At 40.0% G+C, this 15,181-nt stretch overlaps 2 protein-coding genes across 2 annotated transcripts; one reads left to right on the top strand and one right to left on the bottom strand.

The window, feature by feature from the left end:
- Positions 1-154: 154 nt before the first annotated feature.
- Positions 155-4,129, bottom strand: atpaf2 (ATP synthase mitochondrial F1 complex assembly factor 2). Its single transcript, XM_056365404.1, has 8 exons — positions 3,752-4,129; positions 3,616-3,660; positions 3,254-3,402; positions 2,497-2,594; positions 2,025-2,105; positions 1,777-1,889; positions 1,541-1,656; positions 155-1,116 (listed from the first exon to the last, which is right to left on the bottom strand). The coding sequence occupies exons 1-8, from the start codon at positions 3,867-3,869 to the stop codon at positions 979-981; spliced, it is 858 nt and encodes a 285-aa protein (XP_056221379.1). The 5' UTR covers positions 3,870-4,129; the 3' UTR covers positions 155-978.
- Positions 4,130-4,308: 179 nt separating this feature from the next.
- Positions 4,309-9,695, top strand: LOC130161989 (glucose-induced degradation protein 4 homolog). Its single transcript, XM_056365405.1, has 6 exons — positions 4,309-4,705; positions 5,157-5,216; positions 5,901-6,008; positions 6,108-6,209; positions 6,311-6,441; positions 8,196-9,695. Exons 1-6 carry the CDS (start codon positions 4,514-4,516, stop codon positions 8,257-8,259), a joined length of 657 nt encoding a protein of 218 aa, XP_056221380.1. The 5' UTR covers positions 4,309-4,513; the 3' UTR covers positions 8,260-9,695.
- Positions 9,696-15,181: the final 5,486 nt, after the last annotated feature.

Genomic DNA, 15,181 nt, shown 5'->3' with positions numbered 1-15,181 from the left:
TCATGAGAGTTGGGCGATTGTAAATAAAAGGTACAAAGGTTGCATCTATAAAACTGAAATTGTTATTTTATGACCGCAGCAGTCGGTCTTCTGTGAGAAGATTCAGACAAATAACATTAGATTTTAATCATTAATTGAGACAGACGCCTGTAAAAATGTTTTGCCTTATTTGGGTTTTAATTCACGATAAGCTCTGCTGACGTATTTTGCTCACAAGTGGTGGAAAGGGAAAGGGCACCAACAAATATGAGTCACATAATGCCATTCTTTTCATTTCTGTGATTCATTTCAACTGTAAAAGCAACAAAACCTTCAGCTCTGTACATGAAAATTACAACTGCATGAGAGTGTGACCCACTTTTCCACTAAAATACAACTTTTTGTAGAAACAGCACTGTATTGTTGATACACATGAAAAAGGTTTTCTCTGTGCAGTATTTAATCTCTCACCTCATTACCACACTGAAAATGCCAAAATACACAAAACATGAACGATGACAATCTTAACTACAGATGGCAATTTGATGTTTTACCTACTGCAAGTGAATATTTTTTCCCATGCAGTGTGCTTTCATCTACACAGCGCAGTTAGCGTGGACAGTTTGTTGGTAGAATAGCACATGCACCTTCCAGTAATCAAATGTAGCACACAGAAAAAGCAGCCAGGGAATTAACATTCCACCACCAAACAGACAACAGTAGTAGTCACCAGCATCCAAAATGTCGCGGATGACTGAGAACCGACTGGAAACTCTGTGAGGGGTGTCACTCTTGGCAGCTTCCACATATTAACACTGCAAAAAAAGACTAGAGTGAGATGTTTCTGTAACAGATGACAGACAGAGCTGCTGTCACTGCTAAATAGAACAAACAGGATGTGTTGTGTTTTTCTGCATTGATGTACATCATTGATAAACAGAGGTGCTTGGGGTTTCTCTCTCGGTTACTGAGAGTTCTATGTTTGAGCTCATCTTTCTCTCAGTCCTGCAGAAGTTTGCGCTTGACAGTTGAACTCTCGGATGAGAGGTGAACAAAAAGAGCTCCAGCAGCGGTCCGTGCCCTCAGCTCATACATGTCGTAGTCATGGGCCCACTCTACGTTTCCCCAGCGCTGAATCTTTGTGGGAGAAAGAAATAGAGGAAAACCAATGATAGTAAGCAGAAAGGTTAGCAGGTCTGTCTTATCATTTATCAACTGCAACACCAATGATTGTACATGAAGCAGTACAAGATCACAAAATCATTACCATGTGCAAAGACAGTAGATGGATAAATAAACAAAACCAGGGAACAGAAGAGCAAAGTCAGCCTTTACACTACAATACACATTGTGTGCTGCCAGGTTAGCTATTATGGGAAACACTATGAAAACAGAAGAGGGTGCTGTTTCTCTAGAGCACATTAAGTAAAGTCTTTTCTGATTATGACAGATCTAGGGCGCAGTGATAAGCAAAGGTTCTCTTTGTAAGAAGAAGAAATAGAAAACAAAAATAACTAAAAATGTTGTTGGGAAAATTGTGGGTGGAAACAATCTCTTCTACCTGGTATTCCTCCTCCAGTCTGGAGAGCAGCACAGCCTCCTCCACACTCAGATGTCTATCAATCATCCCCATGGACAGAACAACAGACTTCAACTGCGTGATCACATACTCGAGCCCTGCACAGGAGAAACCATATACTTTATATATATATATAATCTTGCCATTATAATGATGATATTCAGCACAACAGATACAGTTAAAAGTGCTCATCTTAGATCAGTTTAGAAATATTTCACCTGTCAGAGACCAAAAGTTGTAAGACTTCAGGTGTTGCCGGAACGTATCTTTGGTTTCCTCTGGAATCTCGGGACCCAAAATACTGGACGAGGAGCCAATAGTGACATTGTATCTACAATTGAGTTGTGGGAGATAAAGACAATTAGGAACAAGCTTAGTACAGTAGCTTAATAAGCCGTCTTGTATTGGGAGGCTTTAATGTCAGTCTATGTGCTTTGACTGAGACAAAAACTAATACTGCTGTTACCTGTTTTCAATCCAGTGCAGCACAGGGTCCCACTCATTCTTCTGTAGCTCAACCAAAGCATAAGGCTCATCTACTCTGTAACTACACACAAGATAAACCCCATTAACATTTAAAGCCACAACTGCAAGTAACTCCCTGTTAACAGTGTTTTTATCCATTATCAATATGTATATGTATCAAACAAGCATGGACTTTTAATTGAAAGAGTGTCACTTCATTGAGAGGATTGACATTTAATATCTATGTTGTCATTGTGTTGTGTAAATGTATCGATGTGTAAACAATGATATATTAATGATGATTATATTAACCTTTAATCTCTATTAAGAAAAATTTGCTCTGGTTATAACGGATATATAGACCAGCAACTAAATCATTGTTGTTATTGATTAATAGCAACAATAAAGCCATGTTTTAAAAAAAGTTAATATAAATATATGAATTAAAGTAAAAAATCAAATGAGTAGTATACCAAACAGTGTCAGTCTCCAGGAACTTTAGAGCAGCATTGATCATTTGGTCCTCGTTACGCTCGGTGGGATTGTCCAGAGCTGTGTTGCACAGTGTAGTCTGCAGGGAGAGTTTACAATTTACCTTCAATAGTGGCATGAAAAACTAAAAACATGGCAATAGCTGGATGGTGAAAAATTATTACTTGCATTATTTTTTTCTGAGGATCAGTTCACATTTGGTTCTGTAAAGTAAAACTTCTCAATGGAGGATCTGGGTTGCAGCAGCATACTATAAATCAAGGCTTCTCATATTTTTTGGAAAACATGAACTAGCACTCTTGCCCCAAATCCTCACAACCTTCCCACAAGAAGATGTGTCAAGTTGTCATGTCAAATGATGCATCATATTCTATTATAAATATATTTTCTAGAGCATGGACGTAACTCAAAAATTTGTACTTCATATTCAAACAGAAACATTATATTTTTTTAAACCTTACCTATGTAACTGAAAACACATGACATATCAAAAAAGCAGTCTACATATCAATCAACCCTGAATGTGGTCTAACTAAGGATGACAAGATTTCCCATGTAAACAGTAATCAGAGGTGGTAAAAGTCTGAGGCATCTCATCTTGATCAGTGTAGTTCTTAGATGCCTGTTTAAGGACTGTGACATTAGCAGAAGTGGTCTTCATTTTAAAAACGCTGAAGGAAACCCTGGATAAGAAACTATTCTTTAAACCCTATTCAATACCCAGTTCAATGGCCGTACCAGGTGCATTGAGTAGAACTTGAGTGTGTCTCTTTGAGCATCCCACTCGGTTGCCACAGCGATGGCCAGGGCTTCATTTGGCACTGTGAACAGCTTCCCTCCGGGGGTTTTCAGTTTCCTTCTGTCTAGGTTGATCTCATATACACCACCTACAACACAAGTATGGAGAAGGAACAACTAATTAAACCATTATGCCTATATGAAAAACACAGCACGTCTGCATGTTTTAATTCCTTAGAGGAGAGCATTGTTTTTCCTTTGTTGTGACAGTGGAAATTGTGACATGTGACACACAGGATTTTTACTCTCAAACACACAGAACTTCTACACTTGACCTATTAATAATGATATCTGGCACTTACCGTCACCTTGGGATATGCTGACATCTTGATAAAATTTCTTTCTTTCTGGTAACATCAGAAAACATCGCGTCAGTCAACAGATTTACAAACGTACTACTGCTGCAGACAGTTTTATCCACATTGTTCATTATCTTACCTGCTGCGGCTGTGGAGTATTTCAAAGTAAATCGGGACTGCTGACCTCTTGGACACACTTTACTGAGAGAAAGGGCATTTCCAAGCTGACTCTGAAGTCTAACAAGGCTCTTTAACATAGTGGCAGATAGGTGGAGATGTGTGTTAAGAAAAGCTAACTGAGAGGAGAGCTGACACGCTAGACTTTAGTTAATTAGATTCAACATTTTTATACGAGTGGCTGTTGTTTCGTATTATAAGCATTGGTTCTTGTTTATACCGCCTTGGCTAACTGTATAAAGTCACTATGTCCCTATTTGCTAGCATACATTCCTTCCTAAGCGTTCATAAAACAGCTCCTGCGTTCAAATGCACGCGTCTGACCTTCTGTGCTTGACAGAGAGCATCATAGTTACTGTTAGAAGTGGGGAAATGTAGTTTTTTAAGATGTTCTACCGCATTCTAACACAACAGGAAAAAACTACACTCAAAAACTCCCACAAACCCTTCCGCAAATCGAACCAATGGACGTTGACGATCTTTGCCAGGTGGATTCAGTTGGCCAATGAGAGGGGCGAATGCTAATGCCAACGTCGCCGCGTCGAAGTCCACTTACTTTTCTGGGAGCTTGGTGCCTGGTAAACTAAACTACAGAGGAATAAGTGGGGATTTGGATGTTGGTGGGCCTCACCAGTCCTCCTCCGCCTCTTCGTAGACGCCGACAAAGTCCATCGCCTAGACGGCCAGTGACCGCGGTTGGTGCCCAGCCAGCGAAGCGGGAGCCATGCCTGTCCCCGCTGGATACCTCAGCGACTCCCCCGCTGCGGCCTTCGCATCCTCGTCCTCGCTTATCCCGCCGCCACCGATAAACACCCAGCAGCCCGGCGTTGTCACCTCGCTGCTGTACAGCGGCTCCAAGTTCAGGGGCCACCAGAAGAGCAAAGGGAACTCTTACGACGTGGAGGTGGTTTTGCAGGTGGGGCTGTGAAGCGGATATTTCATTAATCGGGCGAGCTGTCAGGGGTATTTGGTGATCTGTCAAACGGACGGTGTGGTGATTGACAGCTGGAAAATCAATGGGCCGTGGCCTGTCGTTAACTAACTCCTTTAGCTAGCTGTGGATGTAGCAGTGCCTGCGACTATTAACAACCCATTTCAACTACAACGAGACATCTCATTTAATGTTGTTGTAGGAAAATACGACTCTAGGGGTTTCATCTTGCTTTGGCTTCACCACGTAGCAAGACTCTTACAAACATGTATGTTTATGGTTGTTTGTGTGAGAGATATTGATAGGAATTTAATATTAGCTTCATTAAAGCATATCACAGCATTCCCACTTACTGTCACTTGAATGTAGAGTTAACTACTACACCTGAATCACGTATGAAGTAACATTCTCTGTTGTTTACTGTTTTCTTCTTAAGCATGTCACCATGGAGGATTCCTACCTGTGTGGCTACCTGAAGATAAAAGGACTGACAGAGGTGAGAGAAGTAATTCTCTTTATTAAACCACAAACATAAATAATTTAAGCTGTGTTTGGCCACTGCTCATTGTGTCCTTTTTTGAAGAGACGGGTACAGTCTAGGTCCAGTCATCCCCAATCAGTATTCTGTTGTTTACATTGTAGAGGATGTTAAACTCTACAACATTAAAGCTGCCTCACATGCTGGCAAACATGCAGTGGGTGTATACTGATACATTTAGCATGTATTTGATAGCTGGGGTGTTACTGGGGGAGATCACCAGCTGGTTTAAGTCTATTACATTTGACTGCATTTTGAATAAATGGCAGTCAGCTTAAACTCTAATATAACTGGTATGTTCAAGTAGCAGTCTCTCTACTAAAATATATAATAATTTACAATATCCTATATGTTCCACAGCATGAGTTGTTCATGAATAATAAACCACGATTATAAGCGTATATATTCCAACTTTCAAAACGTAGTTACTTTCTACTGTCTACTTTGTTTGAGAATGAAAATGGTCTTCTACTTTACCATTAGCATTGGATGTAGCATTCTTTCATTTACAAAGAGATGAACAGACAAAACACTATTTAGCAGGTTGGCTGCACCAGAGCTAACAAAACAAAACACAACAAAACAAAACAAAACAAAACAAAAACATTCCTGTTTGTTTCTCTGTGGCGTTCACTCTCATAGGAATACCCAACTCTGACCACGTTCTTCGCTGGAGAGATCATCAGCAGGAAGCGGCCATTTCTCACCCGGAAATGGGATGCGGATGAAGATGTGGATCGTAAGCATTGGGTAAGGCGGAAAACTTGATTCATCATCTACACATGGGCTCCACACACACTGTAACTGGCTGGTGTATTGTAACATAATGAATTTTCATTTTGTGTGAAGGGCAAGTTCCAGGCCTTCTACCAGTATGCAAAGACATTCAACTCTGATGATTTTGACTATGAGGATCTGAAGAACTCTGACTTTATTTTCATGAGGTGGAAGGTAAGGTGCAGCCTGAATTGAGCTGTATCATATGTTGTAGCAAGTCACCTCTGAACTGCAACTGCAGCTGCTGCTGTTTCTCACCCTGTCCATCCCCTCAGGAGCAGTTTCTAGTCCCAGACCACACAATCAAAGACATCAGCGGAGCTTCCTTTGCTGGATTCTACTACATCTGCTTCCAGAAATCCACAGCAACGATCGAGGGCTACTACTACCACAGGAGCTCTGAATGGTAATGCAGCCCAACACTAGTTACTGTGAGGTGAATTTCAGTCATTTTAGGAAAGGAAAAGGAAAGGTTGCTGGACTGAATCCCAGAGCAGATGGGGAAAATCTGGATGGGAGAAGTCATTAACAGACACAATTTCCAGCTTTCTGCAGCTTTTGTCAGGGTGCCCTGGGAGCTGCTCCAATGATTCGTAGATGAATGTGGCTTTTCCGAACGACTGTGTGTGTGACTTTATGTTGACGAAGCAGAACAATGACAACCACAGTTTGTTGCATTTGATTTATGTGGTCGTACTGCCTGGTGATAAACAAACAGGGGCCTGCTTGTACTCCATCTTTAGTGTTTTCATTTTTATTTGACATTCTTTGGCATTTCTTTCAACTCCCTCTGCACATAATGGTTTAGCTATTGTTACCAAAACTCTCTGATTTCATTCCATTCATTTTCTTTTAATTCCCTGCTTTGACCAAATACTTTGAAGCAGTTTTTTTTCTTGCTCCAACCACAGAATACCTTTTATTTTAAGCCATTTTCCAAAACTGGAAAACGATCAACAGCCTGTGCTTACGTCATACTTACCATGATGGTGGCATTTAGCGTCATTATGAGAACTGAAAACAGTTTTAATGACAATGCTGTTATGGACTCATGAGTAGTTTGTTTATATGGATCAACTCTGTGCTGCCATTTACCACCTCTGGTGCGAACCCTGAAAATAACACATGAAGAAAAGGCTGAATACGCACATCAGTCCAGACCTCAGTTCGTCTTGTTCCTTGTGCTTTTCCAAGCATAATTAACTGTTGGCTTTCAGATGTCAACATCAATCATTTATACTAGTAAAACCCTTTTATTTTGGGTCGGGATTTGTCAAACTGCTTTGTTGGAAGAGTCAAATGATTCACACTTTTTAAAACTAATGAATGCCTTTGATTATTTTTACCTGGCCTCGTGAATCAACTATCAAGTAAATGCTTCAGAGAACAGTCAAAGTGCTTTTCAAAACCACATATCTCCAGTTTTGGTGATTTAGATTTTTTTATAAGATTAACTGAATGCTTAAGTATTTCTTTATAGGTTGAAATAAGTTTTCTACAGTACTTCTTTAAATTTTAATCGTGAAGATTTCAGTCTTGGTTGATTCCATGATATCTAACATAACACTTCCTATTGCTTCATCACTATAAAAGCCCTGTGTTTTGTTAGTTTAATGCTTTTAAGTGAAGAAGCGGTAGTAGGATGTCCAGAAGTAACTTAATACAGCTCTGATATAGTGTGAAGAGAGTGAACACTAAACAGTGAGGCTGATATTGATTAGATAAAATCATGCTGGGTTAAGTGAATGCCTCTTGTGCGTGAAGGCGATGAAACCTTAAACCTACATTATAAAAAGGTAATAACTGAACGTAAACACACTGAATGGCTATTACTGTAACTGTAGCCCATAAATAGAATCAACAAAAGTGGTTTGATTCCAAAGAGAGATCTTAAGATGATATCTTTTGATTATCTGAAAAATGAATTTTCACTAAGCTGAAAATAGGACTATATCTCATATTATTATGATTTTGAGACAGCAATGTTATGCAGCCTGAAAAGCCTCGAAGGATAAGCAAGCATGCCTATACTTCACGTACATGCTTCTTCAGATTTAATATTACATAAGATGGGGAATTTGGGATTATACACGAGTTCATGGCAAGGTTGCCTTAGCTAGCCCTATTTTTTGTAACCTGTACTGTGTTGTCTCTCTGCAGGTACCAGTCTCTAAACCTCACCCACGTTCCCGAGCACAGCGCAGCCATCTATGAGTTCCGGTGACCCCGGCCGGCATCGTGGATCTTTGTGTTTTTTTTCTGATGGACAGAGACTTGAGGCAAAGCAGAGGTCTGTGGATGCTACTGAAGAGGAAAAGGAGAACAACCGGAGATAAGAGTTTGGGCTTTGGCAAAGTGCAAACTCTTACATGTTCTCATTCAGTGGACGGACAGCTGATTGATCAGAGGACAGGACAGGACAAATGAATGTATGTATGGATGAGACAAGAAGAAAGAGCAGTTCTGCTCCCTGGCTGGAGCTTGTAAAGTGAGAACCAGCAGCAGAGACTGGGTGTGGTTCATACTTGTGTACCCTTTTCTTCATTTGTTTTAACGTCTGGTTTAAAAAGAAAAAAAACACACACAAAAAAAAAAAAACACAAAAAAACGCTTGGCACAGTATCTCGAGACACTTTATAAGCTGAGTTGGGAATTCCCCCACTTGTTTTGCAACTAGAGATGTTTCCAGCTTTCATCCAGCCGATGCGGAATGAGCTACATAAACACATTTGTCTACCGTTGGACAAGGATTCCTCTGAGGAGTCTGCTCTTATAAACACAATCTGTAAAGTAAATCACACAGAGAAGTTCTAGTTCATGATTTGAGCTCTTCAGGTTTGTGGATTGGAGCTTTAATCAGCCCATAAGCTAGAATAACAGTATTTTTTTTAAAAGCTAAGCTGGTTCTTTGTTTGCCTGCCAAGAGGATGGACGCAGAGTGGCACTTTTAACAGCTGCAATGTGAGTGACACTTGAAACAATCTTCCTCCCCGTGTTCATAAAACTGCTTGGGAGATTATTATCACATGTGATTGCTGTGGATCTTGTTCTATTGAGTTACATTTGCACAAAGATGGTCAATATGTTACTATTGCTTGCATCGCAGGATTTTACACTCACATGCCCCAGTACACGAGCTTCAAGGTTCAAGGTGGCAGGACAAGCTTTCTGACTAGTTTTTTAAGGGTTTGGAGCCAAAACAATCACATAAAAATATTCAAAAGTTTAGTTTTTTTTTACCCTGCACTCTGCATTAAACAAAGAGCTTTTTACTCCTTATGTGTTGTTTTAAATTAAGATCTCCACTATCCCTACATTTATGTCTCCTCGACTATGCAACACTTTAGACATAGCACTCTCCCAACATAAAACCTTCACTTTTCAGAGACAAAATTTTATTCTATCGTTATAGTATATGGAAAAAAGAAAAGAATCTATCTTCATTGAAAAAAGTATTTTTGTTAAATTGCCTATGAACACACTTTCTTCCCTGATCATGTTACCTTTCCATGTGATGGTGCCATTTTTTAAAGCTTATCAGAGTTGTATTATAACAGATCAGAAGTGTGTTTGTTTGAGAATAAGAAGCCTGGATTTGACTGATGGTGTGAATGTAAAGAATGGATTGTGGATTTGAAAAAAAAATCATATCAAAAACTCCTCACTGTGTCTGAATATTGAATATCTGACTGATGTTTTTTCTGGAAATGTTTCATATTTTATACCACACTTTACATTAATCATTATGTAATCGGATCATTTCAAGACAGAAACAAAGTGTGCATACATTGTGTACAATTTAAACAAAATTTTACACGTTTGAGGAAAATTATTTTTCCTCAAATAACAAACTTGACGCTTCACTTGTTTCGTGTAGGAGAAGGCTTAATGCTGCTCTTGACTTGGTGACTTTCTACCCTGCACTGCCCTCTGGTGTGTCTACACACTTTGTACAGTCTAGTGGTGGTTTTAGTATGAAGAGTTTAAAATAAATTTGATATGCACAAGAAGCATGAACTGAGACAAAACTAGAATTATTAAAATTATTAAATTGAAAGTGTCTTTTTACAGTACTTAGGGTTGTGCAAATAACATATAGAGCTTTACTGTGACAGTGGTTGCAGCGATATGGAGGTCTACGGCCTCATGAGGCTCTACACACCTGACACAGGTGCTTTGAGCTAAATGCTAATGTCAATATGCTAACGTTTTCAAAATGACAGTTACAACAGGCTGATGTTAAGCAAGTAAATCTGTTCCTAGAAACAAAATACAGCTGATTATGCTTGATGAAAAGTTATTACAGTTTGTCCTGAGGGGGATGGCAATCAAACAGTTGTTGAGACATTTCACTAAGAATCACAGCTGTCAGCCTGATGGTGGCAGATGTTGCGATACTTTGCAGGATTAATCAAAACTGCACCAAGACATTTCACTAAAACCCCAAAACTTTCAGCCTCATTTTGACACCAGAGGAAAAGTCAGAGGATCACCAAAGTCATTACGATTTGTCCTCCAGCCACCATGGATATCTGTATAGTTCATGGTAATCTGTGTGATAGTTGTAGAGAGTTGTTTATGTGTTTTACCAAAGTGCTGGAAAGAAAGAATGAAAGAATTTAAAGCATTGCATGTGTAGAAACCAGTTACACATATGGCATGCTAAGATTTTAAAAAGTATACGAGAACAGTAGGTGTGTACTTTGGATGAACAAGGCGTGTGTGTACATGCATGCCTAAAATAACCCAGGGTGGAATCCGTGTCGTGTCAGTCACACGTAAGTATCTTCATGTAATTTCTGTGCCGCTGTGTGAATGTGGAGATTACAGTGACAAGAGAAGTGACAGTATCAAACACACCTTTTATGGATGAGTCTGAAATGGGAAGGGGTGTTTGTTCTCTCATGGTTCCCAAAAATGCTCAATCTGGCCTGAGGGTGGCAGCCATGTTGTTACCTTAAATGTGTTTATCTTCTGTGCAGTGCAGAGTCCGGGACGTCTCAGACCACACTTAGCTTGGTTTTATATTATTTGACTTGGCTTATCTTTTGTCCGTTTGGTCAGAGCTGTGGTGAAAAGCAGGTGTCCCTGGGAATAATAGAAGCTGACTTGGCAGCAGGATACAAATACAATGCAAACACTTTGGTACAGATTAGTGTAAGCAGCCAGTATTAATACAACAAACAGAAGATATGGCTTTGGCTCAGTAGTCTTCAAAATAACGCAGAGTTTAGAGTTTATTCAGTTTATACCACCATTGCACTCATTATGCCTCCGTGCCAGCGACTGCCAGAGCCAGAGGCATATTGTCTCCGGGTTGTCAAATTTGGCAGAAACGTTTACTTGGACTCAAAAGATGAATTGATTAGGTTTTGGAGGTCAAAGGTCAAGGGCGTGGCAGCCTTGTGAACACAATATCTCAGTAAGGCCTTGAGGGAATTTCTTCAAAATTTGGCACAAATGTTAACTTGGACTCAAGCACAAATAAATTTTGATGGCCAAAGGTCATGGTCACGGTGACATCAGAAAATACTTCAACAATAAAACAGAAGTTATGACAAAATTTCACACAAATGGTTAATATTTTATATGATTCTGGATAAACAGCGATGTAACCTGAAACTAGTCTCGAGTGGCGGAGGCATACAACCGCAAGGCAGTAATTCTAGTTTCAAGTCAGATAAGTGTCAGTGCCAACTAAAAGCTTATAGAGGTTACATGATCTGTGATGAATCATCAGGTGCACGAAGCCAAAAATCTGCTCAGGTACATATCAAAATGAACAATCTGTCAGTTACCATAAAGTGAAACTGATTGTTTAATATTCTGTCTGTATAAACGTAACGTGTGTGTGTGTGTGTGCATGTGCGCGCGTGTAGTTGCAATACAATAGATGTCCCTTTGCCTCCTCTGACAATGTCACAAAAAAATGTCCGTGTGTGTGAGACAGCCATCGTCCTGCCAGGAAAAACATCAGCTCCATTTCAAAGTGTTGCTTCTGGCATGCAGAAGGACGCGTTCCTCTCCAGAAGAGTAACTAACAATAGACAAAGATGCAACTGATGATGAAACTTTTTAGAAACTTTTACTTTTACTCCACTACATATAAAAGACAAATATTGTACTTTTGACTCCGCTACCTTTCCATGAGGTGCTCGTTACTTTGAAGCAGAGCTTTCAGTCAGTGGAATGAGTTTTCTTTGTTTTTGGAAAATGTGACCAACCATACCCTGTGGTCATCACAGGAGAATAAACAATTACAGCCAACTCCTACGCTGTCATTCATGTTGTGCTGCTGCATTTTTGAACAGCACTGTGTCCTAATGATGGCTATGTTAGATAAGGATGAGCCAGAAGCTTCTTCACCAGAGAGAAAAAAGAGGAAAAAAGAAATAATAAAAAAAGAACGATTCCTTTTATTTTAAATGTTTGCTGTGTTTACAAAAAAGAAATGAAAAAATGACGGTAGCTCCTTTTGGTTGATTCAATTGTGTTTTTAATGGCAATTTCTACAGGCTTTGTATCATATTCTACACACTTTTTATTCTACAGGCTCTGAAGTGGGTCAGTTCATTCAGTAGGTTGTTTCAGAGGCATTATGTTCTGTAAAAGAAATGTGGGACAATACAACAATGTATTGACATAAAAAAAGTAGACTTTTGGATACTTAAGTATTTTTAAAAGCAAGTACTCGAGTATTTTAACCCAAGTAAAAATTTGCCTGAACAACTTTCGGTAGAACCAGGAGTATCTGAACTTTGACTCAAGCGATGAAATTGTGTACTTTGTCCACCTCTGCAAAGATGTGCAGAAAGAGAAGACAATGGTTGCTTCATCATTAGATAAATATTTCTGAAATGCAGTGACACGGTTTTCCTGTGAATTAAATGCCAGTGTCTATAAGACCGTCAAAAATTCCCAAGCCACTGCCAACTATGTATAAATAGTGTGTCTCCATGCTGGAGTCAACCAAGGCCGGATTACATTGTTATGTTGTCACGTGGTTCATCTGCCCATCTCATTCTCGTAACACCTTGAGGCAATTATTTCAAATTTGGTACAAACGTTCATTTGGACTCAAGGATGAACTGATTAGAATTTGTTGGTCAAAGATCATTGTGATCTCATAAAACATGATTTTGGCCTTGCGAATGATTTGAGGGAATTTCAGGTTCCAATGTTCACTTGGACTTGGACTTGGACATTAATCTGTTATACTTTGGTGGCAAAAGGTCACAGGTCAAGTTCACTGTGCATCACAAGTCACATTTCTTGGCCATGACTCAAGAATTTACACAGTAATTAACTGGTTCCTGGAGGCGTAAAACCGCAAGGCAGTAATTATAGTTAAAAACAGATAGATTTATGTTCCTGTCGGTGGGTGCTCTCTAACCAGTTGCATGTCCCACCCTCAGGCCCAAAACAAACATTCTGCAAAAGCCATAGCCTAAATGACTTGTTACTATAGTGATTTGGAAGAGGTAGTCAAATGTAAGCGTTTTAACCCCGAAACTCAAGTCAAACTTACGCACTGAGGGATTGGAGATGAAAGGTTCGACTAAAGATACGTGACATGAAATGCAAGAAAAAAAAAATTTCAGCGTCACCAAGATTATTTAGTAAAGATAATAAAACAGAAATCACAGACCAAGTGCACAATCCGACACGACCGCAACTGTGACAGCACTACAAGCGGCCTGCAGCAACAAGCCAGACTAGTTATAATAGGCTGTGACACACAGAAAGAAAGCATACAAGCCCACACAGTAAAATACAGGCAATTAACCACCAACATATAGACCCACATAGCTACTAAATATTAAGTTGTTTTTACTGACCCGAGATTTTTTTTATCCAGGTTCACCATCACGAAGACACTCGGTCCAGTTCGTTAGGCCAGCTGCAAAACAAAAAAAGCCTCGTACAAAAGCTTTTAAAGATTCTTGATCGTGTGTTGTTGATGGAAGCGGGTCACTCGAGTCTTTAGCCGGCTAGCTTGAAAAGTCAGTCCCTTCCTTTGTCCATCTTTGCTGCTCCGGTTGTTTGTTTGTTTGTTTGTTTTTATCCTCGTCACTCTTATTCGGAGTTTCACTCGGCGTTTTTGGTTTTCTGATTTTCAAATTTGTCCATTTTGTTGAAGCAAAGTCTCTTTGGTCAAAACAAGTTGCTAGCTAGCCGTGACTCACACTGACGCTGTCGTTTGACCCCGCCGTTTGACCCCGCTGTACCGTGCACGCGCAACGTGTACTAGCTCAGGTGGAAGTGTGGTAAATGCTATATTGGATCAATTTGATAGGCGCTCTGTGATTGGTGGTGACGGATATGGTCAGCGAATCAAATCACGTCAGTTTTGGCCGTACAGTTTATGGATTTTTGGCCCAATCCCAATGCCCCCCCCCCCCCCCCCCCCCCCCCCCCCCTCCCTCACGGACTCACACACTTGATCAGATCTGATCCAACATTTCTTTTTGTTTACAAACAGGAAGTGAAGGGAGGGAATAAAAATGTACAATCAAAGGTCCCACAATTGAATGCAAATGTTTTTGACTTAATCAAAGTAACATGAGGAATGGGACAGCACTTATGTCCCCTTGCAGCCTCTCACACTCAGTCACTCACCAGGTGATGTCAATTAAGTCTGTGAGGGTTCAGGGTTTATGGTTTATGGGGGACAATGGGATTGGGCCTTAGTCTCTACTGCTGATGCAACCTAACACCAACCTGGAGTTTGTTATGAATTAAATTTGGCCCCTATTGAAGCTTTGCCATGGGTGCTAGGCATTTTCAGTGGGTGCTCGGGCCCGGAAGCACCCACGGTATCGGTTTTGTAGTTGGGTTTTGTAGGTGAAATGGATTTCAAGTGCAAACAAATGCGCCACATTTTATAAGTGTATTGAACCTTTGACACTTCTGGAGATGATAATGAATGTCTGCCTGTGGTCGGTCAGTCCACTGCTTTGGTCCAGACTGAAGTATCTCAACAACTATTGGATTGATTGCCATGAAATTGAGAACATGAGAAATCTACTAAATCTACCCAGAAATCCGATTATCTCCTGACTTCTCCTCCAGGGCCATCATGACGTTGACATTTGAGGATTTTATTGAAATGTCATCATAATGTTTGGATGGATTGCCATTAAATC

The sequence above is a fragment of the Seriola aureovittata genome, chromosome 21, assembly GCF_021018895.1.
Source record: "Seriola aureovittata isolate HTS-2021-v1 ecotype China chromosome 21, ASM2101889v1, whole genome shotgun sequence".
Classification (NCBI taxonomy): domain Eukaryota; kingdom Metazoa; phylum Chordata; class Actinopteri; order Carangiformes; family Carangidae; genus Seriola; species Seriola aureovittata.
This window is presented reverse-complemented; position numbering and strand designations above follow the sequence as displayed.

Excerpts from the sequence above, each read along its gene's own strand:
- atpaf2 (XM_056365404.1), bottom strand. The coding sequence starts at position 3,869 with ATGTTAAAGAGCCTTGTTAGACTTCAGAGTCAGCTTGGAAATGCCCTT. Across the intron at positions 3,403-3,615 it reads CAGCATATCCCAAGGTGACG|GTGGTGTATATGAGATCAAC; the intron begins GTAAGTGCCAGA and ends CTTGTGTTGTAG. Across the intron at positions 1,117-1,540 it reads GACTGGAGGAGGAATACCAG|ATTCAGCGCTGGGGAAACGT; the intron begins GTAGAAGAGATT and ends TCTCCCACAAAG.
- LOC130161989 (XM_056365405.1), top strand. The coding sequence starts at position 4,514 with ATGCCTGTCCCCGCTGGATACCTCAGCGACTCCCCCGCTGCGGCCTTC. Across the intron at positions 4,706-5,156 it reads ACGTGGAGGTGGTTTTGCAG|CATGTCACCATGGAGGATTC; the intron begins GTGGGGCTGTGA and ends TTTCTTCTTAAG. Across the intron at positions 6,442-8,195 it reads TACCACAGGAGCTCTGAATG|GTACCAGTCTCTAAACCTCA; the intron begins GTAATGCAGCCC and ends GTCTCTCTGCAG.